The 26,254-nt window shown below is 36.3% G+C and overlaps 2 protein-coding genes across 2 annotated transcripts in view; both read right to left on the reverse strand.

Annotated features, from left to right (window-relative positions):
- Positions 1 to 23,743, reverse strand: part of LOC127842768 (beta-1,3-galactosyltransferase 5-like) — a 194,666-nt gene extending 170,923 nt beyond the window's left edge. The window contains exon 1 of the mRNA XM_052372479.1: positions 23,668 to 23,743. The gene's annotated coding sequence lies outside the window, so the exon portion shown is untranslated. The remainder of the gene's footprint in view (positions 1 to 23,667) is intronic.
- On the reverse strand, positions 16,049 to 16,822 carry LOC127840415 (beta-1,3-galactosyltransferase 5-like). Its single transcript, XM_052368830.1, has one exon. The coding sequence runs from the start codon at positions 16,820 to 16,822 to the stop codon at positions 16,049 to 16,051; it is 774 nt and encodes a 257-aa protein (XP_052224790.1).
- Positions 23,744 to 26,254: the final 2,511 nt, after the last annotated feature.

Below are 26,254 nucleotides of genomic sequence, written 5' to 3' on the forward strand. Positions count from 1 at the left end.
AAGATTTTTTAAGGTTTTTACCATATATGGTCATGGCGGCCATCTTGGTTATGTGATCAATTTTTTTTTAACAATTCTTTTGTCCCATGACCTAGGGATCTCCACATGAAATTTAGTTGAAATTGGCTCGATGGTTTAGTAGAAAGAAGATGTTTACAAAGTTTACAGACGACGGACAGACGGACGGACAGACGGACGGACAGACGGACGGACGCCGGACGCTGAGTGATCACAATAGCTCACCTCGAGCTATCGCTCAGGTGAGCTAAAAATTGGTTGGCGCAAAGAAATTTTGGGACAGCGCCAGCCCTGGTAGATAGACCCCACGACACCAGTACATAATATAATCTGCAAATGTGGTCCTTTGGAAGCATAAACTGCATCCAAGAACAAGTCACTGTGACCTTGACCTTTGACCTAGTGACCTCGAAATCAATAGGGGTCATCTGCAAGTCATGATCAATGTACCTTTGAAGTTTCATGATCCTAGGCGTAAGCGTTCTTGAGTTATCATCCGGAAACCATCTGGTGGACGGACGGACCGACCGACCTACCGACATGTGCAAAACAATATATCCCCTCTTCTTCAAAGGGGGGCATAATAATATAATGGTAGACATTAACGATGTACATTTAATGCATGTGAGAAGGGTCATTTATACAGTGCGCTTGTCCTATTAGCGCAGCGTACTCGCGCTTCTCAGCTAGGAGATCAGGGTTCCGCTCTCGTCACATGTGAGTTTGATATGTTGTCATCATACCCGATATATGGTGCTTCCTCTTGGTACTCCGGTTTTCCACCCACAATACAAGACCATAACCCAATCAAAAATCCTTCAATAAACACTAAAATAGTTGAAAATAAAAGCTATACTTAAAATTCGCCCTGCCTTTCCGAAGTCATTAGGTAGGAGTGCTGGAACACAATGTGGGTCATAATAAAATGAAGCCCCTTGTGGTAAATTCCATAATGTACTTCGCAATAAACACGCAATCATTTATTCAGTTCTATATGGTAAAACAAAGTGACATTATTTTTTCAGTATATCTGCGAGGAGCATTTCCAGAAACTGTCCGGCGGGAAGAGCGTGTTCACCAGCCTGAAAGCCAACACGCACTTCGGTCGCCCCCACCTGAGCAGCATGTTCAAAACCCTGCACCGTACACACCCTACGGTAAGTAAAACACCAAGATTGTCCATCGTAAATATCCTATGGTAAGTAAAACATCCAGGCCCGTGTATAGCGCACACCCAATGGTAAGTGAAACACGAAGACCGGTGTTCGCACAAACCCTATGATAAGTCAAACATCCGAACCGTGTATAGCGCACACCCCATAGTAAGTCAAACACTAAGACCGGTTTTCGCACACACCCTATGATAAGTCTAACACCCGGACCGTGAATAGCGCACACCCCATAGTAAGTCAAACACTTAGACCGGTTTTCGCACACACCCTATGATAAGTCAAACACATAGACCGTGTATAGCTCACACCCCATGGTAAGTCAAACACTATGACTGTGCATAGCGCACACCTTATATTAAGTCAAACACCAAGACTGTTTATAGCGCACATCCCCTCGGAAAATCAAATTGAAAAAGCATTATCGCTCAGATCCAATGGTAAGTCAAACACCAAGGTCGTGTATCGCACACATCCAACGGTAAGTCATACACCAAGACCGTCACGAATAAAATAATACACGCTTCTTATTTGATAATACTTTATTTAATTTATAGAATACAGCCCAATACCATCATACATATACACATATCATATATAATAATAATAAGCGTATGCATCTTATGTTATCGGATAACACATACAAAATCGTGTAACTATAATCTGATGTACATTAACACATTATTTTTTATGGTAATCTGTTTCAGGTACGTAAAGTGGGTGTGTTTTCATGTGGCCCACCTGGTGTCACTAAAAGCGTCGAACGCGCATGCGTAGAAAGCAGCAGAAGTACAAAAGCCTTGTTCGAACATCATTTTGAAAACTTTTGAGTCTTTAAAATTGAATTAAACGTGTTAAAGGTGACTTTATTAAGACATTTGCTACAAACGGACTTTTGAAAGTTTTTACCAGGTTTTGGTTTGTGATTATAAATCGTATAATGATTAGTAGATAATACATGTATCGTAATTTTTGCGTGAAATTATATACGTGCAGTAGAAATTAAGTGATAACCCGTTTAAGAAAGTATACAGAGTTATGTTGTTGTTTTTCAAAATGATCACATGTATGTCATAAGAGGAAAAAGGTTAATTAATTTAATATAATATTCTGCACATTGTTTCCGATGTTCTTTATGTCACGACGATTTATATGTTAGCCATATGTTGATTGTGCAAATGTTTAATTCAAACATATACCAGTTCATATATGCTTATGCCTCATGTAATGTTTTTCACGAAACTTGATTTTAACCATTATAAGCGTAACTTCATTACGCATGATTCTCTTCCCTTAAAATGTTTTTTTTCAGAATAAACTTATAGATATGAGCCGCGCTCTGGTTGAAAAGGGGGTTTAATGCTGTGCGTGGAGTGTCGTCCATATTAGCATGTGCAGTCCGCATAGGCTCATCAAGGATGTCACTTTCCGCTTTTATGATAATCACGGAGCGTATACCCCATCTAGAGTCCGTGTGATAATTTTCGTTTAAAGGAATTCTCTCATTAGCAAAAAATCTAGTTTAGCGGGTAAGTGTCGTCCCTGATTAGCCTGTGCTGACTGCACAGGCTTATCTGGGACGAACTTTACGCACATGCTTGAAAAACCTTTTTCATAGAGAATGGATGATATATATTATATGCTCATTTCATTCAAGCTAGGGTTTGTGAACTATTGTTATGTTTTCATTATATACATGTATAGTTTATATACCGCTATCATAGTGCTTATTCAAACTGTTAACCTCATAAATAAAACAGAGAACAGTTATAAATAAGAGTGTTTGTTAGTTGTTTGTATTGACGGTTTTTAACCAGGTTTTCCGAAGGAAAAAACTGGTTACTAGATTGGCGAATGCGGGCGGGCTGGCTGGCTGGCTGGCTGGCTGGCTGGCTGGCTGGCTGGCTGGCTGGCTGGCTGGCTGGCTGGCTGGCTGGCGGGCTGGCGGGCGGGCGGAACAAGCTTGTCCGGGCCATAACTATGTCGTTCATTGTCAGATTTTAAAATCATTTGGCACATTTGTTCACCATCATTGGACGGTGTGTCGCGCGAAATAATTACGTCGATATCTCCAAGGTCAAGGTCACACTTTGAGTTCAAAGGTCAAAAATGGCCATAAATGAGCTTGTCCTGGCCATAACTATGTCATTCATTGTGAGATTTTAAAATCATTTGGCACATTTGTTCACCATCATGGGGCGGTGTGTCGCACGAAAGAATCACGTCAATATCTCCAATGTCAAGGTCGCCACGACTAAAAATAGATTTTTTTAAAAACAAACTTACAAAGGGGGTTAATTTTGTTTGTTCATTTCAAAAGTTCAGTTTGAGTTTTCCTCCCTTTATCAGATTTTTTTTTCACAATGAAAACCTGGTTTTGTGACAATTTTGTCCCTTGTTATTTTGTGCGTACCTGTTTAACCTAGACTTAGACATTTTGGAATGTGATATTAAATGTTTGAAAAAAATCCCGCCTGAATGAATAAATGAATTTTTGCATTCGTTAAAAAACACAGTTGTAAATCAGATCTGTTGATTAAATTTGTTTGCGGGTCTGACCTTTAATGGAACCGTTAAATATGCAGGTTCGAACTTAACTAACCTTAGTTGAACGAAAACGATTAAAAAACGCTGAAGAAAGTATTTAAAAATTAAATCCCACCTTTTGCTAGAATATTAATTGCACCTTACAACCATAAGAAACAGAGCGGATAAAGACGTAGTTTGAAAAAAAGTGGAAAATTATATAATGTATATGATTATTTGCTGAACATTAACACCAATGTCACAAGAATAGCTGTTCTAGAGTTTTCTCTGTAGTCGTTTCCCTGAACTTTAGTCTCAAGGGGTAGGTTGACCCGGTCAATAGCTGTTCAACCGTGAGATTCCACCCATGACCCACCATCGTTGTTTAAAAGGTCTGGATTTTATTAAGAAATTCAGAAACGTTATACTGCAATAGTATGAGTGCAGGGCGTGTGAATCTGTCAGTTGAGATAGGTTAAAATTGTGCAATCGACCATAATGATCAGACAAAAAATAGCCATCAGAATGTTTGATCTCGGAACATCGTGGCTGCAAAGAGTGTGTGGATTTTATGGGTGCAGCTTGGAGATTTTAACCCATTTATGCCTAATGGACTCTCCCATCCTTCTAAATTTTATCAATTTATTTCCAAAATTAGGGATGTCTAGTATATGTGTTTCTATATTAAGAATATTTCTTACAGAAATTCCTTTAAGCAAACAGCGCATACCCTGATGAGACGCTACATCATGCGGCGTCTCATCTGGGTGTACGCTGTTTGCCAAGGCCTTTTTTCTAGACGCTAGGCATAAATGGGTTTAAGTAAGGTATGTTATTACAACGATATCTTTAGCAATTCAGAAATGTATGTTTGTGTAGTGATCACCGATTTATAAAACATTAAAATAATGATGTTTAACGTAATAAGAGTTATAAGCGTTACACACAATCTTGATTAATGTCAATAGTATTTAACGAACCACAATTATATATGACTACTAAAGAACATAAAGAATATTAAACATTAATTAGGAATGATCTGCACTGATGTTATTATATCTTTCTAGATTATATTTATGGTGAGATTGAGGCAGATTGAAGTTGATTTATAGATTTAAACAAAGTGATTGAAGATCCACTGAACTATTTTAGTTTTTAGTTTAAACCTATTTATTTTAGCTCGATTGCATCGAAAGCCTAGGGCTTATATAGACGCTCTCGAGTCCGTTTCCTGGGCCTAGAACTAGTACTTGGTGTCTTTGGGGGCGATCTACAGAACGCTCCCACGGTGGGGATCGGACCCGTGACCTCCCGGTCGCTAGGCGGACACCATATCCATGACACCACGGCGACCTTAAACTATTTTGAAGCAGATTGAAGTTGATTTCACATATTTATTTACAAAGTGATTGAAGCATGATTGACATAATTTGAAGGAGATTGATGTTGGTTAAATGAAAGTGTAGTAAAGCTGGATGAAGCTTGGTTAAATTAAGTGGATAATTTTATGTAACCATATTGTGTGATTCGAGTACAAAGGCAAGTGAAACCGAGAGGTTGGTTCAACGAATATTGCGAGCAACAAATAAATTAAGGAACGCAAAATTTAGAATAATTCATAAAGAGCGAATTAAGTATAAATAAGACTCGGAGTGATGAATGTTATACGATGCTGAAGTTAGGATCTGACGTACGGCGTTGAACTCAGAAGATGAATTAAGTATGTCCGAAACAAACTTAACAAGCAGAACAATTCTGATGATCCGCTGTATAAGGTTCGCCTTTACAAGAAGACGCGGTGGCAAATGCATATATGCAACAGGCTTTATATACAGCCACAAAATTGAAAACAAGAGATCTCATTTTTTCTGTACCGTCGCCACCCTGATTTTTCTGGGACACCTCTTTGGTATGAGGTTAACAATACGACGCATAAAATTGTATTGTAAAAAAATGAGAGACAGGAAGAGCGGATACCGACAACATTCCAAAATTAGGAATTTGCAATTGGTCAGAAAAACATCATACCCCCTCTTCTTCGAAGGGGGGGGGGGCATACAAAAGGTACAATAAAGATCAAAAACATTATTAAAGTGTTGTGTTATAAGTATAAGCAATGTTGGGAGTAAATGAAATACATTCCGAACATGAATTCTACTACAACAATTGAAATCCTCGCTGCATTGAATTGCCCTGCAAACCGGATAATTATACCATTGACGAACTAAAAAATATAAGTGTGTGCGAAATGAAAGGACTTAATGCAGACAATGCAAAATCAGGATAAAGGGCGGTGCGTGACAAATCAAAGAACTAAAAGCCTTTAAAGTACAAATGGACGGAACGATCAAACAAATAGATATATAACAATTTAAGCATGCAAAAATCATTAACGTAAATCACCAGCAGTTAGTGATTTACGTGTGAAAAATATTACATTTGAAATTCGTGTTTGTGTCTTACAGGAAAACTACTTCAATTAACAATAGCAAATTTACAGTATAAACAGCCTTGAAAAAGAAATAAATTCTGCCAAGGATATCATTAATTAAGACTTAGAAAGTGTGGATATAATCAAAACCAAAAATGAAGTGAACACGTGTGTTCAGATGTTAGAAAATTATAGTGATAAGGTCGAAATACAGTGTGAAAAGTTCATTTCGGCATTAGGTGACAGTGGGGACGATGAAAAGAAATTGACAAGGTCATGGACGAGGATAGGTCTTTATGTGACAGAGCTACTAGATACGTTAGCTTGATGGAACAGTTAAGCATGAACATTGTTTCTCAATTAGCAAGTAAAAAAGATACAGAAAAAAAGGTACTTCCTGCACAAGAGGAGCTGAAGACCTTCATTTTGGAGCAGAGTCTCCATCAAAGAGAGTTCACCGAACGTCAAAGTGCACAGCAACATGAATTCATGGAGTATATGATGAAAAGACATCAAAAGGTAGCTGACGTTCCCATCGAATCACGTTCGACGTCAGTTAAATTACCCAAACTTGAACTGAAATCATTCTTCGGCGACAAAGCAAACTGGCCGGAGTGCTGGGATAGTCTTGAGTGACCTATCAACAAAAATGCAAGTCTGTCCGATATAGAAACATTTAGTTATCTACAGAGCAAGCTCCGCGGAGAAGCAAAAAGGACAATATCAGGACTTTGGTTGTGTAATGACAACTATCGAATAGCTGTCGACATACTGAAGGAGCGCTTCGGAAAGAAACATGACATTATCGACATTCATAATTCGGAAATGATGAAAATTGCACAACCCCCAAAATAACGTATATAGTTTGCAACAGTTTTTGAATCGGTCAGTTCTTTTCTCGCATACTGTTAACATGCACTTTATAAATTGCAATCATGGGTGATGTTCAATGCGATACATGTGGTAAAAATATTCAAATAAAAGGAATCTTTCTCGACATATCAAGGAAAAGCATGGAGAAACGTTATTATACTTTAAATGTGTTGTTGAAGAATGCACATCGAAATTTATTCGACGAAGTTATGTCACTAAACATGTAATGCACAAACATGGATTTGACAAGAAACTAGCAAAGGAAAGTGTTAAACAACTTATCATAAACGCCGAGACGGAAAATCACACCCCAGCGAGAGTTCATCAGCCAACCATTACAGTTGAGAAGGAAGATGTTCAGCAACATCGCATTCCTCTCACTGAAAGCTGTATATGTTCGGATATTTCGGAAGACGAAATCGATTTTGATAATTGGTTGGACAGTGTTATCGTTGGGGAACCCCCCCCCCCCCCGGGCCGCATGTCGTCGGCATGAGTAGCACATCGTCCACGGCGTCGCATGGTGAGGAACAGGGCATTTCAGCGTCGCCATCACCATCTTCGTCGTTGCATGCAGATGAGGGTCTGTTGTTTTACGAGCCGACCTTGTACGAGGTCTATCAACTGGCGGAAGCACAGACATCATCTGAACCGTGCTTTGATTTAGTGCCTTTCAACATGATTGAACCCGAGGAAGCAACAGGCGATAATGATATACCGCAGTTTAGCGGAAATGAGGAGACTGTTGTGGAATTGATTAACGTTACGTTCAAAATAAAGACTACATTTCAAGACAATCAAGTAATAAATGTTGAAAAAAACAGCCTCCTTCACCTACACTGATAGATTCGATCTTAAGTGCACAAATCCAAGAGACGTATTTGCACACATGCAGAATATGTTCGAGGAGTACGCGAACGAGTGGAATTAAAATAAAAACATAACTTTATAATGAAATATTAAGTTAATATTTAATTATTTCATGAAATGACATTTCTTGTTATTTTATCATTTGATATGAGATTAATATCACCATTTATTGTGGCCCTAGGTTATTCATTTCATAATGATATATATTAATAATTGGGAAATAGATTTTAGTCTTATTTTGATTTATAAAATGTTTTTGTGTCTCCTTGGTCGGGAGTGTCGCGAAGTACGCGAGTTAACTATATATATATATATATATATATATATATATATATATATATATAATATATATATATATATATATATATATATATATATATATATATATATATATATATATATGTATGTGTACAATATTCCCGTCGATAGGGCGATGCTGATCAACGGGCAATATGAGCCGTCGGAACCGCCAGAGACGCCAGAGCCGTCGGAGCCGACAGAGTTTGAAGGAACAAGTACCACGTGACTATTCACTATATAACGGAGATACTGAGTACGGATTGTGACCAGTTAAGAACCAGTGAAGAACAGTGAAGTTATTGCATTTATTTAAAATTTACATCATGTTAATTTGTTAACGGAATATTAAAAAATATTAAACTAACTAAACTATTAAAATGAATTGTTTCTTATTTGGAAATAAATAAGTTTCTCCAATGTGGTGATACAAAAAATTACAGTCCACAAAAAAAAGAATTAATCACCACAATGACTCGTGGACTGGACTCGTGGACTGGACTGCAACACATCTTTGTAAACAATGTTGCCTTATTGAAACTTATAAACAAAGTTATTATTTTTCCCCTATTGGTCTTTGATCAGAGGGGATTGTTTTAAGGTTTACCATCTGTGTGTGGTGGATGTTTGGATGCATTTGTCTGTGTGTCTGTGTGTCCGTAACCTTTTTTGTTATTTCTACTCCTCAGTAACTATTGATTAGATTTATACCAAAATACAACAGAATGGTTTTTATTGGATCTTTTTGACAACTTTATGGCCCTACTTTTGACAATATATAATAAAGAGGGATCGAATCTCATTAGATCTATCGCTACTCTTCAGAAATAACTTACACAATTTGTGATTTTAATTCCGGTTGGACATTTTTTGATGAGTTATGGCCCTTTCCTACTTTTTACTTTACTTGTATCTGGTCCGGGACTTAAACCCCGGAACACACAACAAAATGCAGACTTAAAAAAGCTAAAAAGCATGTGGATGATAAAGACGAGTTGAAAGTTTTAATGGGCAAGATTTCATCTGAAAAATCAAACATAGGAAATCCTTTCATTTATGAACTATGCACAGAGCCGTAGTTGATAATTTTCATGGCTAACGAAACACAGTTAAAAGAACTTGAAGTATTTTGCACGAATCCAACAAATGTTTGCATTCTCGGGGTTGACCCAACTTTTATAATTGGTAACTACATGGTTACCCTTACCTCGTACCGACATCTTAAGGTAAAATATAAAACAGGAATTCCGCCAGTCATGCTGGGATCCGTATTAATTCACCAAAGAAAACTTCAAAGTTCCTATTTTGAACTGTCATCAAAAATGGTAAACAATAAAGCCACTTTGTCTGGACTATTAGCATTTGGTACAGATGGAGAAGTCAGCTTACAGCGCGCATTAAACAGAATCTTTCCAAATGCTATACACTTACTATGTGATTTACATATGCGGGATAATGTAAAATCACAACTGTCCAAGCTAAGAATAACTAAGGCAACACCTGCAGAATATATGCCAGACATCTTCGGTAAAGACTTTGAAAATGAAAGAAAATGGATGTGGTGGATTGTCTATCAAATGAAGAATTTGATGAAAGATTGTGTTCATAAAAAGACACATGGATAAAAAGACACAAATTGACAGGAATACTATATCTACTTCTTAGAGGAGAAATCAATTCTCATTAAAAACCACATGACTGCAGAAATACGAGCAATGTCTGGTCTGGGATATCCACCTGTAAGTAATACCCAGAATTCCAATGAAGCATCGAATGCTGCCTTTAAGCATGGATTTTGACATTGACAGAATGTGTAGAACGAGTGAAATCATTCATTATGAAACAACAAGTACAAATAAACTTGTCCATAATTTTTTGTGGAGATCACGAAGTGTTGCAAGAAAACAGCTCACTTAAAGTACCGAAAGTGCGATTTAATCTATGAGACCAAGCAGTAAAGCAGCAGAAACAAGAGGGCCACGGGCCCTAAGGCGCTCACCTGAGACCCAAAGGAACTAAACTATTTTTCCATTCAAAGTTATTTAGAACAATGATACTCTGATTTTCAAGTAATACTGCATTTCACATATCATACATGACGTATGTATATAAAATTAATTAGAATAATGGTATTTCTGACTTTCACATAATACTGTATTTCACATATCATCCATGTAGGCCTACGTGACTTTTGTATATCAATCTGTATTTATGATTTTAAATGAAATTTCATACTTCATTTAAGAGTTAATTTTTGTTAATTATTCACATTTGTAAGTGTTGTTTGTAAACAATTCCTCTACGCTTCTACTCTTTATTTACAACCAATGCGAAACTAAAATGCATTTTAATTGTGAAATTTATTCTCAAATACAATCTGCATTTAATATCATAAGTATCGCAAATAATTGGTTTTAAGTACATTTTCTCTATCTCTTTAATTCTCGAACAAAGTATATCTGTGATATGATATGTGTACATGTAGACAAGATAGTTTTTTGTCAATAAATGTTCAACAGTAAAGTTGGAGAATATTTAAATCTATTTTTATTGATCAATATAATTGAATTTTGACAACAGTTGTTGCCTAAGCTTTAAAGGATATTTTTACGTACATATCTTAACTTTTTCTTCTTGATATTCATAATATACACTGGGACGTTGTGATAGTTATAAGTTAAATAATAGCCATATTGAGTAAGTTCAATCAGGCATCACTGTACTTAAAGCTAAGAAATATGAAATATCACGCCCATTAAATTTATATATATATATTGTATAAACCTTTCTTGGAAATATATAAGTACATTATTTTGCTATTTCAAGAGCTTGCTTCAATGTTGTAATCTGTTCTTTTTATGCAGTCAGCATGCTGATTTTTATATGAAAATAAATGCCAGACAGATGTATTTATGTGTTTATCTCTATCTTGATACCACTGTATAGTAATTGCTGTTCCATGCTGTTCACTGCAAAGGGCTTTTAACAAGGGGATAGGCATCAAGCAACTGTCAGAGATAACGAGGTACCTGCTGTGACTAATGGTTATTTCATTGGTCTGCAGTCATTAAATTACGCGCAACAAAATGTGTGAAAAGTGGCCAGCACAGGAATTTGGGGCCTGACTCTAAACTGTTATATAAATATGTATACAGTTGTTTCTCCCCTAAGTATTTTTCTGTGAAATCAATATTACTATTTAAAATTTTAAGAATATTTAATAAAGGGTTTTCAGATGGAAAAAATACGTTTGTTGCACTTCATCCCCAACCAATCATCAACATAATAATCCTCTGTTATTATGGCCATGTTTTTCAAATGTTCACGACTATTTTCAAACTCGTCCGAGGTATCCACATAACCAATGTTTTGACCCAATTTCATGATCATTAGGCAAAAAATGTGACTTCTAGAGTGTTCACAAGCTTTTTTACTATATAAATATAAGGAAAAGACCCCCCCCCCCCCCTGGCAGCCGTGTTTTTTTACCAATCTGAACCATTTTTAAACTCAACCGTCGTATCCAGGAAACAAATGTTCTGACGAAATTTCATGAAGATTAGACCAAAAATGTGACGTCTAGTGTTCAAATGTTTTCACTATATACATATAGAGAAAACTGCCCCGCCCCCTGGCGGCCATGTTTTTTCACTGATCTGGACCGTTTTCAAACACATCCGAGATATCAATAAAACCAATGTTTTGACCAAGTTTCATGATGATTGGGCAAAAATTGTGACTTCTAGAGTGTTCACACGGTTTCTTTAAAGCCATATAAGGAATGCTTCCCCGCCCCCTGGTGGCCATGTTTTTCAACGGACCGGAACAATTGTTGAACTCAACCAACATATCATTAAGACAAACATTTTGGCAAAATTTACATGAAGATTGGGCATCAAATGTGTATTCTACAGTGTTCACAAGGTTTTTCTATTTTTTTACCTAGTGACCTAGTTTTTGACCCAGCATGACCCAGTTTCGAACTCAGTCGAGGTATCATCGGGACAAATGTTCTGACCATGTTTCATGAAGATCGCATAGGAAATGTGGCCTCTAGAGTGTTCACAAGGTAAAATGTTGACGACGCACGACGGAAGGACGACGGACAAAAGGCGATCCCAAAAGGTCACCATGAGCACGTTGTGCTCAGGTGAGCATATAAAAAGAAGTCATTGAAGAAGAGGTTCACCATAAACAGCAGCAAGCAGATTCACGACAATCATCAAAATCGTCAACAAGCATCATTCAAAAATCCATGTCAATCGAAATATCTCAGTCCGGGATAACAACAATACTTTTCGAAATAGTGCAGAAAATATATGACAACGCATCCAAAATATTACAAATTGAAAGATCTATTGTATATGCTCCAGGCGGTGATGACAACCAGTACTTTGTAGTGAGTTTATCAAACCCCACTTCGCCACATGGAGTGACAAGTGTACAGTCAAATGGAAATTTAATGTGTGATGAAAAGTGTTTAAGATGGAAAACCTACAAAATATGCGCTCACATCCTTGTTGTGACGGACAGTAAACCTGGGCTACTCCAAAGATTGCTCACATGACATAAAGGAATTAATTAACCTAGTATGAACCTTATGACAATGGCTACCCATACTTAACCAGTTAGAAGAGGTAATAAAGCTACAAAAAGTACTTCAAGACGCAAGGACATTTAATGTGTATCCATACTTTTATGTATTGACATCTGTTTGTATGTTTATGTACATTTTGAAAATAAAATATTGTTTAAAATAAAAGTGTCAGTGGTTGCTTTACTTTCAAAACTAATTATAATGGTCTTACAAATGTCAATGAAACCCTCATTATAAATATTCAGTTTATTATAAATACTAATGCAGCAAATAAATAACATTGAATATTACCATAAATGATACTGTTGTTTTTTTTTAGTTTGGCAAAACTAAAGTTACTAATTTCCAAAAACAAAAGTACTTTGAAACATATTAGTCAATTGACAAAAAAAGCATTTAAAAATACATCCATTTGTAACATCAGTCCAACTCCAAGAGTCCAGCCCATGAGTCCAGTTCACGAGTCCAGTCCACGAGTCCAGTCCAAGAGTCCAGTTCACGAGTCCAGTCAATGAGTGCAGTCCAGGTTTTTTTTAGACTGCCCCCTGGACTACCAATCTCTGTCTTTAAACCAGGTCATTCTCAGCAGAGAGCTTCAGGGCATTTCGGGTCAAACCGGGGGAAATGTGTAACTCTATCCATAACCAAAAGCTGATAGCAATGACAGGGCACGTAGAGGCAATGACTCTGGCGAATGGCATTTTAGGTTAATTAGGGACTTATCTTGTGTTTATTATATGGAGAACCACAAGTTGATTAACTGTGACAAATTCAAAGCTCTTGAATATGATGCAAGGTTATGTGTTGTTAGAAAGATCCGATTATGTGACAATTGTCTAAATTCAAGCAAGTGCTGCTGAAAGAGTCGCTGTTGCGAGGTAAAGACTGTAGACAGAAACCTCGTACTTGGCTGCGTAGATCCGTCGCTGATGTAGGTCGGTGTGCAGACGATAGCTCATTGTATAGCAATTGTTGTACAAAATCAGATGCCTTCAAAGTAAGTTTACGAATTGTCCTTGTTGTTGTGAAATATGGTTCCGGACAGACGGAAACATATGCCTTGTTAAATGAAGGCAACGATATCACGTTGTGTTGTGTAGTGTAATAAGAAAATGAAACGCTTAAGGTACTATGCGCGATTTCACACTAGCAACTGTTAATCAGTCTACCCAGCGCATATCTGGCATGCAGCTGAACTATAAGGTGAGTTCTCTAGATGGTCGCGAAAGTATCGACGCAAATAAAGTTTTGTTTGTCGAACATTTGCCAAAATCTCTACAGTCTCTTCTGACTTCAGCGGCATTTGGTAAGTGGAAGCATTTGGCAGGTATATGACTGTCAAAGGTTAATGCCACACAGGTAGAGTTGCTCATAGGGAGTGATACTCCAGAGTCTTTCTGTGTAGAGGAAGAGAGAAAAGGTAACCGGGATGAGCCTCCGTACGCAATACGGTAAATTGGAGCAGTATTAGTCCCACAGGGAAATCCTCGGCCTCCGCCCGCAATGTGAATTTTCAACAAAAGTTAGAAGTACATAGTGAGGTTGAAAACAGATATGAATTTTACTGACTAGGTTAGACAATCGAGGAGGAATGTCGCAAAAAGATCGCCGTGCATTGTCCATGATGGAGCATTCTAAATAGAAGGATCGAGAGCAATACAAACTACGACTACCTTGGCGTGATGAACAGGTAAGTTTGCTTAATAAAAAATCCTTAGCCGTCAAACGTTTGGAACAGTTGTTAGATAAACTTTTCAATGATTTGAAAGATAATGCTCTGTACAGAAAGATACCATATCGCCAAGGTGTACGCAAAGCCTGTTGAGGGCAACGGTGAGTGTATATCCAGTAGGGCATGGTACCTTCCCCATCATCATGTATATCCGCCGAATAAGTACCGGACAACATCGCTTAATGATAATGGTAAAAGTTAGTTGTTGTTTTTTTATGAAAGCATGACGTTTTCACCAATTATGAAACTTCAATTCATAATCCAAAAACGACAATGCAACGTCACGCCACAAATACAGTCGTGTCCTTTGAGACAATGCACGGAAACTTGCCGTATCAACAAAGCAAAAGGATCGTGCCCCTTCGGAACCAAGTGTCGGTACCGTCACACAGACGCTTAGACATTCGCCGAGAAGGAACAGCACAATAACAATTACCAGATCGACGAGTCTGAACATGGAAGCGGAATTTATGTTTGAACTATTAAAAAATGGTTTTAACATCGTTGACCAGGCAAAATACCAGAAGTGTTGAAGTAAATAGCGGCATACCAAATTAGAGAATATAGTGAAAAAGGCATTATGAAGTGGTTTGTTTGAAACGGTGTGTGAGATTATTTAACTTTGATATGTAAAGTTGTTTACTAAAGAGTAGGTAGTGTCAACTTGTATTTTTATATCTGCATTTTACATGAATGGTTTAAATATTATGCGCGCTGTTGAATGGTGTATTTGTGCGCATGATTGATCTACACGTTGCGCGCTTAATTAGACGGAGTTTGTTAGTTTGTTTTGTAAAATAAAGCATTTACCCTCATTGTATTTTGTTTATTTTGTTTAAGTGGTATTGAGTTACTTAATATGGTCTTAATGTAGCAACATGTAGCGCACCAAACATCATGTACGAGGTGATGACCTGTCGGTTACCAGGAGCGGGCTCTTGATCAGTCGCGCGGTTTTCTTGCTCGGCATTGCTTCGTCCCACTGTTATCCATTAGTTTCATTATTTTAATAGGCTTTGTGGTTTGAAATCTGGACCTTTTGAACTTTTATTGAACAATGGTGTATTGCATTTACATAAGAGAATGAATTGAAAAATTAAAATACGCTGTATTTGTATTTAACATGAATGGTATGCGCTCTATAGAATGGTGTATGTATGCGTAAGAGTCTGTTATGTGTTTAGTGTAATGTGGCCTCTTAATTGTTTACAAATTAAAATGTTAAATACGAACGACAAAGACAAAAGGCGAGCACAAAAGGCCACCATGAGACGTTATATTCAGGTGAGCTAACACAGATTATTTAAATACATGCATAACCCTATAACACATTATACAAGACAGTGAAAGAGAAAAAAGTAAAGACATAATCCTACAGGAAACATAGTGCAATATAATACCTGCTGAGAAATTTCAATAAATGGTGTTTTTAAGACAAAAACAATACAAGGTATTCGATGTTGAGTATCACAGAAAACCGTATCCAACACTTACATGACCAGACTAGACGTGTCGACAATTTTGCACATTGTTAATCAGGTCATGTCTTCAACTATTTTCAGATATTTATTCACGTTCGTCGTACAGTTGACCTCGTTACTCTGCAGTTGGGAAAACACCACAAACATGTCGTTTGGCGTCATGTAATGAGCGACTAGCAACTTCTGAAAGGCACAGCCGTTAGGTGGCGCCTTTGTCCACCAGATGTTTTCGTCATGAATGTGCGTTACTTTCAAGTCACGCGCAGAAATTCCGGTAATGAAAACGTCTTCCATAGTTAAGTATTTTGCTATTCGCGCGGATGAATATAGGTCTTGTAAAATAGTTCCATGCATGATGTACGCAATGCCCGAGCAGTACGTTGGAAAATAAGGCTTATCATATTCGGTTTCTGACGTGTACCATTTCGATCTTACGTCACGATTTGGAGGTGCGTTGCGAAACACGTGACATAAGAAAAATCTACTTGTGTTCGTCAGAGTGATCAGTTTTGTTAAAACATTATCCGTGTTTACATAGACGTCGTCATCCGCTTTCATGTACACTTGAGCGTTTGAACAATAATCGTTGAACCACTGAAGCATTGCAACCGACTTGTAAGTCAGGTTTTGGTACCTGTCTAATATATCCACTTGTATAATGTCTTGATAAAGCTCGAATTCTTTTGCAATATCGTTGTTCCCGCTTATGGACGTACCCAACAGGAAGAACAGCTTTGAATTTGAGGCTTTTCCATTTGCACCCCACGTATTACGAATAGCCTGTCGCCGCTCGGTATACATGGAGCTACTGACGACTATGGTTACCATGGCCCATCGTATCGAATCATTTCTGGCGCATGCGCTATGAGGGTTTATGATAAACCGGAATACACGGTTGTTTTGGGAATGATCATCAAAAGGCGGTGCATTGTGTAACTTCCGGCGCGCCAAGGATTCAGGTGTGGTCGATTGTAATGGTAAAATAGCAGTTGCGTTAGGAAACACTGAAAATTATAAAGTCTATAAGTGAGAGTTACTGTGGATACATAGAACATGTTTTATACATTCGAGTGATAGTAAATTCTTAAAACAATTCCAATTGGATAAAATAAAAAGTATAGACATTCTCTTCAATACCAAAAATAATTATAATTATTGACTATTATTTAAGCTTTTCGATGACAACATGACCATAAATATAAAGATGGTATATATAATGATTATCGTAAATTGGCCAAGTGTCGATCAAATGTAGTTAAGTTCACATGAAATCATATGTAAAATAGGTAGATACCGATCTATTCTAAAATAATGGTACTTTTCATGAAATGAATAATTAACTTATCACGTAGATCATTTAAATAGCGTTATAAGCCAGTTTCGGATAAATGCTAAAATTCGGTTATTTTTCGTGTAAAGCATATTCATAGCATAAGCCATTATATGGCAATTTGAGCTACATTATGAACATGCAGGTTTTAAAAAAAATGTCTAGGCATTTAGAGGCATATGCTGTAATGCAGTTCCTCTCAACGGTTATTACTGTTATAGCCTACCTAAACGCCGTACAGTAAAGCTCCGTTCTGGGATCACATGAACGACAAACAGCAGGATGTTGACACAGGCGCATGCGCAGAATATAACGACCAAATACACAACGTCCCTCTTCATCTGCAAAATATAATAATCCGCGTTCTAGAGAAACTGGGCTATTTATTCATATGCGTAAAGTGTAATCCCAGTTTAGCCTGTGCAGTCTACAACACCTTCTGTAATTTCGAATTTCAACCATATCTTAAACATGTAAATGTAAAATGCTATATATTACAAAGTTACGAATGTCATCACATATATAAAGTAGTGAAACAGGTAGATGGAATAGAACGCCAAGGGAACAAAGACTACGTAACAAATGTGATAAATTAGATGACGAATTTCATTTTCTTTTTTAGTGTAACTTATATGATAACGTACGATGAAAATTTCTTAAGCAGTATTACCGTCATAGAGCAAATATGTTTAAAACAGTCGAGCTGATTACAAATAATAATTGTGAACTATTACGAAACCTAGCTGCACATGTAAGCAAAGCTTTCGAAGTGAGAAAAGCACATTATACAATGAATCAATATTTATATCGTTTATTGCAATTACGATTTTGTTCGCTTCAAATTGTGTATATTAACGGTAACTGTATCGTTTTCATGCATGCATCATTATGAGTATAGAGTTTACGTAGATATCATAGATATTACAACATTGTATTGATTTATTGTACTTACGTTTTCAATCACTCTATAATATAATAAGAATAATGTGACTCATATGTAAATGATTCTCAATTTGTATACAAAATAATATTACCAACGCAAAACAAATTTACAGCGAAGAGTATTACTTATTATTGTAAATGATTGAAAACACACGTACGTGTTAAACAGTTATGCATATTGATAAGATTCGTAGCTTGAACATATTTGCACAATGACCTAACAATTGAATATCATACAATGTAACGAACAAATCTCCTAAGACTTTCCTATATTTTGTTTCAGTAGGTCAGTCCGTGGGTGGAAATACATATATATTTATCTCTCAAAATTAAATGGAAATAACCTTAACTTGCCTATTCTTCAGTAATAGACAGGTGTCAAGGTAACAAGTATTTTACGAAACAGTTTGTATTAATCCCGAGATTTAATTAACTGAAATCTCAAATGAAACAAATTCAAACATAAGAGATTTAGAAGGGCTGTAATATTAGATTTTCATGTGAGTATGATGTAATTCTTAAGAGTGTACATATACCCACCCTATTTTATGAACATACTCGATAAGCAAATTTCCAAATACACTGATATGAATATTACATCATGATATGTATTTAAGCACTGATTGTCGTCAACTTGTTAATTTATGTAGATATAACATCATGTTGAACAAGGACCATAAAGGTCCATTTTAAATGTGTATATAAGTATATGTATTTGTTGAAATAAAAGTTCTTCTTCTAAAAGGCTAATTAGGGACAACACTTTCCGCCTTGACTGAATTTTTATTGAGAAGAGATTGCATTGGGACGAAAACATCCATACAAGCGGAGAGTATCGTCGCTGTTTAGCCAGTGCGAACAGCAAATCACAAAACTTAAAAAAGCAAGTCAAATAATGATAGGTTTGCGTACACAAAAATTGTGCATAACGAAACAATATGATTCGGAAAGAGGCGATACATTGACAACAAGGGATTATTGAGCTCACAGCGGCTAAATGTTCTCGACGAAGAATGACATAAGTTTACTAGATTTCGTTTCATGTAGATTGCCGAGGTAAGTACCATCAAAACGCCTTAACATATCCCCACACAGCGGATAAAAACAACATCGATCTTTGTGGGATTTATATCGTCTACGCGAATACCTCTGCGGAATAGTTTTGGCGTATTCAGGGTGTTAGCAACACATAGCTTAGATTGTATCTGAGATATGCCATGTTCTAGCATCCCCGGGGATGAAGGGGAGCAATCAAGCGTGGGGTGAGATGGCAGAAAGATGATTGACTAGATAAACATTACAGGAAACACTCATTTTATGACAAAAGTCTTTTTTGTTGTTCTTTTTTTCTGAGTATACTACAGAAAACCATATACTTTAATGAGCTGTACATATCAAGAATACGTTATGCAATTATTAAATAATTAAGTTATCACATACATACACTTTGCAGTTTGCAATCACTTAACCCCTTTTAATGATTTATAAATGTATTTCGCCTTCAACTATACTACGTGATTAGTTTAAGTAAGCAAAGAGTCATATATTAAAGCTGACAAAACGGTTATATGTTGAACAGTTTTAAACAATTATAAACCAATGAAAAAATATGCCTGCCCTTGGGAATAATCCCGGGACTTCAAATTTCAAATGTTAATCGCTATCACAACATCACGCTGACTAGAAAACTGCTTCGTTGTTAAAGAACTTAGTAGTAATACACCTTTTTTTCGGCGTAAGCTGCATAAGCCAGCTTTTCACCCTGACTTGACCTTTGTAAGTGTCCAATAAAATTCAAATAAAATTTCCCGCGGCTAGGTACGAATGAATACACTTCATTTATTCCATTGTCTGATTTGAGTATACCACCAGAACAGTGGAAACATATCCGCGTCTTTGTACCACTGTTTTACTGTATGAAACAATTTTATCTCTAATGAAAAGGCTTAAAAGATAGAACAGTTTTACACTCAATTCTCGACATCAATACAGTTTGTGCGTACACCTTTTATTTTCAGAGTATTACCAGCGCAAAAGCGTTTATACTTAAAAGGCTATGTTCTCATATTTAGTACTTACTTCCATATTCCTGTCAACATGTTAACATGTAAAAGTATAAAGAGCAGTGGAAGCGAGGCCTCACTTTAAAGAATTGCATTTCAACCCGCGAGGTTTCGGGTCAAGTCGCGGACATTCAGAGTTGATATACAGGTCATCACCGGAGTTCGCGGTCAGTAAAATAATCGTTATATAATAAAGACGCTATCCGTGAACTAGGTTACCTGGAATTTTCTTTAGACCAGAAATATGTTAAAAGAAGATATTCAGCAATATAATTATGGTATGTCAATAATAGATTCTTAATGTGTTTTCAACAATACAATGATAAATATTATTTTTAATAAATTTAACAATAATTATTCCACCATATTGCCTAATGTACTAAAGTGATATTATGAGCATGTAACAGTTTATAGTTGTCTATCGCAACCGTTGATTATTTTTGATGTTTCTACTTCATATACACTTATAGTAATTAATGCAGCATCAACATACTAAAACAATATACCAGATAGAGAAAAATAATGCATTTGAATATTAACCGTACTTTCGTTTGACAACTGATCATGCGTTTACGAGTTGAACCTAAATTTAGTTTTAGTGCAGATTTGTTCATACGACACAAAGACACAATATTGTTTTACGGATCATTTCGGCTTACAGGACTGGGTGGGTCACGTAAGAATATCGAATATAAAATATATTTTTATAAACAACTGGTAGCAAGGTGAGTTGCAGATAATTGATCAGTAACCACATTTTAACTAACTATTTTGACCTGTTAATTCTTTTCAGCTCAATTCAACAGTGCAAAATGCCCATAATATCACTTTAAGCATGAGCACGATGATTCTTGATACTGTTAATAATCGAATCAAATAGCAATGCCCGACAGACCACTAAAACAGGTTTGTTCTCGTGTGGCCGGTTGACTCATATGTTTAAATTTCACTTCCATTCTTCTTTTGGTTTTCTGTTTTGTATCTATAGGTTTATGACCAGCAATATGTTATAATGTAAAATAAGCCGCGAAAAATCCCCGTAACATCCCGTACTGCGTGTGATGCAGCTAAGAACTGCACAGAAAAAGACATTCGCTATCCTTGATCTCATTCATTAAACTATTTACGCCGTATATCTTTTTTAAAGATATTTCTTGTTACACATATTCCAAAATATTTTAAGAAAATCGCACACATAATAACCTAGTATTCCTGGCACCGTATTGCAATTCTAAAAGGGAGCACACAATTAATTTGGATATATTGATAAGTCATCCCAAATCAGAATGACTAATTCCCATATGCCTTCATAAATTAATCAACGAAAATCCATGTATTCTATATTCTTTAGGGATGCAAGAGGTTACAAAAATCAGTAACCGGTTAACCTTTTGCCGTAACCGGTTATTAACCGGTTAACCGAAGCGCTTTAGGTAGTTTCAATGTTAGAGTACATACAAATGTCATACCGCTCGAACCGCTCTATAAAAACGAAAGTAATTTCTAATTCGAGATCGCTTGCGTCATTATTTTTTATTGGGCCGCTTATATTACGTTCGCGTCATATCGCTCACAAAAAGGTGTGTTTCTTTGTTAATTATGTTTCCATTTTTAAAGCTCAAATTGACCTTATATTAACATGTTTTTTTCCTTTCTGGTTGACGTAAAGAGGGTCATGTGTTTCAACGAATCCGCATCTCTCTTTATTGGATAATTGCATATTTTCAATTATTTTGTTATTTGCATTTTAGCGTCTTTAGCCGAATTATTATCGTTTAATCTTCATTTTACATTTAAATATGGGTAAAATGAAGAGCACAAATTCAGATTCTGAGTTAATTTGTAATTCACAGTTTCTAGTTCTGTCTGCAAAATAAATCAGTGATACACTGCAAACAGTGAAAATCAATCGGACAGTTCAAACAAAACATCACATATACAAGTATTTGCACAACATACAAAGCACAACATTGTTCATTTGGTTAAGAAAATGACCTTGTCAACAAGCTTGTGGCTGATGCGGTTGCGAGCCTTTGTAACAAGACGCCCTGTTTTGGAGAACACTCGCTCCGATGGCACGGATGTCGATTTTATATGATTTCGCAGATTTGAGGTGCCGCCATGCAGTTGAATTGTTGCACTGCATAACAGACAAGATGCAGTGCTCTTGTCTGCCGATTTTCTGAAGTGTTTCCATACCTCGGACGGTAATGGTGGCATCGTTGGTGACGTAAATTACAATAATGATAGTAATTTCTCAGAAGCAAATACGACGTTTACTCGACAAGATTTTAACTACGAATGCATTTATTCAGAAAATTGTTTCTTATAAAACACGGTATTTTCGCGAGCAATCAGTGTTGGATATTGGTTAACAAAACATCAAAAAAAGCCGTGCATTGTCTTAACTGTTTTTATCGCGAGTTCGATAAACGTGTCAATTACGTCTTCGCTAATAGCCCCCACTCCCCGCAGTTCGCTAGTTAAATTTTCGCGAGTCAAACAAAACAATGGTGCCAATTATCAAAACGTACCCCTATTTGTTATCATAAAGGTATTGATTTATTGCTTTATTGCTGTGTTTGTTGACACGTTATTTATTACCGTCGACTGTGCGGCATGTTGTTTTAACTAGTCGCCAGCGCAATTTGGCAGTATGTCACGCGAAAAAAGTAAAAACGTTCAAGTTATTCGATGAAAAAAACAACATAATCAAATATATTTTTCAAGGTTAACCTTTTGCCGAAAATGTAAACGGTTAACTGGTCGTTCGGTAGGTTAACCGGTTAACCGGTTAACCTCTTGCATCCCTAATATTCTTACAAAAACTATGAAGCAACATACACTATGTAATAAATAAAACTGTCAAGTAACTTAAACTATTAAGTTACTAAAATTATGTGTAGTAATTTTAATTACTAACAGAGAAACATGTTCATGTTATAGTTTATTGCATTCCAAACAATGTCCGTTTTTCAGAATATATTCCCTTGTGTATACAAGTTCAGCCGTTGTATGCCTCAGAAAAATTACATTTTCATTCCTTCAGCAGAAAACAGTTCCCAACGTCTACATGATATAAATATTTATTCAAAACTGAAATAAACTCACCGTTAAAGATATTGTTGTCAGACCAACGAACCCTCCGTAACAGCAACTATTGACGTCTGTGTACACAAATAATTTCTCTGTGTGTAGCTTATAAGCCCGTCTGGCTTTCGTCAAAGATAACAGAGGTTAACCATCGGCAAATAAAAGTAATTACATCCAATAATTCCTACGGATATCTAATTCGACACTTCCATTATTTATTTTAACCCGAAGCGCAAAATAAACACCTTGCAGTAGAAACCATTTGGAACTTAAATGATTGGATATTGGTATGGAACCTAAGTAAAACTATGGATGTTGCTGTGCGAGCATTTATAAAACAAAAGAATCGTAAGAGTAAATGATGAAAAACACATGAAATCACGAAACGCATTCTTTCTTCTGAACTAAATGCGCGCAATAAATCCAGTAAACATTTCAACCGCCATTTTTGTGTTTCCTTTCGTTGGCAATGATTCTACGCGAGCTATGAATTTATCGTCTGCTACTGTATGCTGATTCCGGAAACATCTGTTTGATATAAGAAGTGCAGACGGATCGGGAATTGATACTAAAGAGATAACATACGGCCGAACACCGCAACCATGTTATGGTGCCATAGAATTTCATTACGATAAGGACGTATCGCGTTAACTAGTTCAGGGTGCAGAATCAACGGGGTTTTCAGGGGTTTACACCATGGTTTACACACGGGCTGGACAGATTGTAAACACACCGTAAGAGCTTTATTTTTGTAAATATCTCAAGTTATTGAAATTCATTTGGAAAATCGTAATGGCATAAAAGACAGTTTTTCTTGCAGTTTATGTCGTAATCTTAAACTATAACCCATTTATGCCTAGCGTCTAGAAAAAAGGCCTTGGCAAACAGCGTAGACCCAGATGAGACGACGCATGATGCGGCGTCTCATCAGGGTCTGCGCTGTTTACTTAAAGGAATATCTGTAAGAAATTGTCTAAATATAGAAATAAGTATACTAGAAATCCCTAATTTTGGAAATAAATTGATCCCATTTAGAAGGATGGGAGAGTCCACTTGGCATAAATGGGTTAAGAATAAAAAAGCATAACGGTATAAATGAATGCAGTACACATATAATTTTTGAACAAGAACACATGCTTTTTAAATAAAGTAATTCTGATGTATTTCACATTGTCATTAGCAGCATAACAATCTGCCTTTTACGCACCAGTTTAATCTTTACACATGTTTGTCTTGATCTCTGACTCAAGTAAGCGTCATTTTTAAAGTATGTTTCAACGTAGGCTACTAGCTGACTATCACCTTAATTGACCTTAATAAACGATCAGTAATATTTTAAAGAAATTTCCCGCCACTAGGCCCAAACTGGACTTTTTGCTTTTATTTAAATTGCCTAAACAAAGCAAAATTGAAAATGTTCTGTATTGACTTCAAAAAGTGTTAAATTATCAAATGAAAATCCGGTTAATTATATTTGTTTTGCCAGATAACGTAAAGGATGAACGCTGTTCGGCGGTATGTGTAAACAATATTCTAATTCACCGCTGTATGCGATGAAGAGGTAAAGTTTGTAACGCTTTTGCACCGAATATACGGGTTCGCTTCCCACGAGAGGCTAACTATTTTATGAAGGTTATTTTGCTTTTATACTTAATATGAATATTCCAAATCGTAAAGTGTAGTTAATACATTGTTTGGCATTTAAACAAGGGTGAACGAGTCCATTTATTTCTTAAGTCAAATTTCCCCTGTCTTATTTATTGTAGAAAACGTATTTTAAAGTCCCTGAGTTTGGTTAGCAATTCCTTCCTGAATTGCGTGGGCCCGATGTAAATATATTGTGTGTAACGATATGAAAAAGCCACAATTTTCACATATTTAAATATACGGTTGCACATTTGAAATATTCTATGTGTCATTATGAATATCAATGTCAAGATGGGAAATATGAACTGATCAAGGTGTCTTACTGCGATTGTTTTGACCAATCATGAAAAGTACCGGCATCAGCCAAATTGGGAAAAATTTAAGCGAAAACCCCTGAAGTTGGGGAAATTCGCGTCGTATAGTCTTCACATTGGGAAATTGGTGTATTTAACCCATTTATGCCCAGTGGACTCTCCCATCCTTCTAAATTGGATCAATTTATTTCCAAAATTAGGGGTGTCAAGTATATTTATTTCTATATTTAGAATATTTCATAAAGAAATTCATTTAAGCAAACAGCGCAGACCCAGATGAGACGCCGCATTATGCGGCGTCTCATCTGGGTCTACGCTGTTTGCAATGTCCTTTTTTCAGGACGCTAGGCATAAATGGGTTAAAGGGATCTTTTCACGCTTTGGTAAATTGACAAAATTGAAAAAAGTTGTTTCAGATTCGCAAATTTTCGTTTTGGTTATGATATTTGTGAGGAAACAGTAATACTGAACATTTACCATGCTCTAATATAGCCATTATATGCATCTTTTGACGATTTTAAAACCTAAAAATTATAAAGCGTTGCAACGCGAAACGATTGAAAAATTTGGAGAGTTCTGTTTTTGTCGTTAAATTTTGTGAAACTACGAAGATTGCTTATATAAGGTATAAAATACGTTTAGTATGTGTATTCGGCGGAATAGCTCAGTAGGTTAAAGCGTTTTTAGATGGTCGCTTTAGCGACCGTCTAATGAGCATGATGTGAATTTCAGGTCGATACGGCCTGGGTATGATTAACCCAATACCCGCTTGTGATCCGCGCAAGAAAGAGTTGTATAATTTATGCAAGAGGTTTGAGTTCTCCAATTATGTGCATTCACAAATGGAAACATTATATTAATATCGTGTTAC

The sequence above is a fragment of the Dreissena polymorpha genome, chromosome 8 (genome assembly GCF_020536995.1).
Source record: "Dreissena polymorpha isolate Duluth1 chromosome 8, UMN_Dpol_1.0, whole genome shotgun sequence".
NCBI classification, from domain to species: domain Eukaryota; kingdom Metazoa; phylum Mollusca; class Bivalvia; order Myida; family Dreissenidae; genus Dreissena; species Dreissena polymorpha.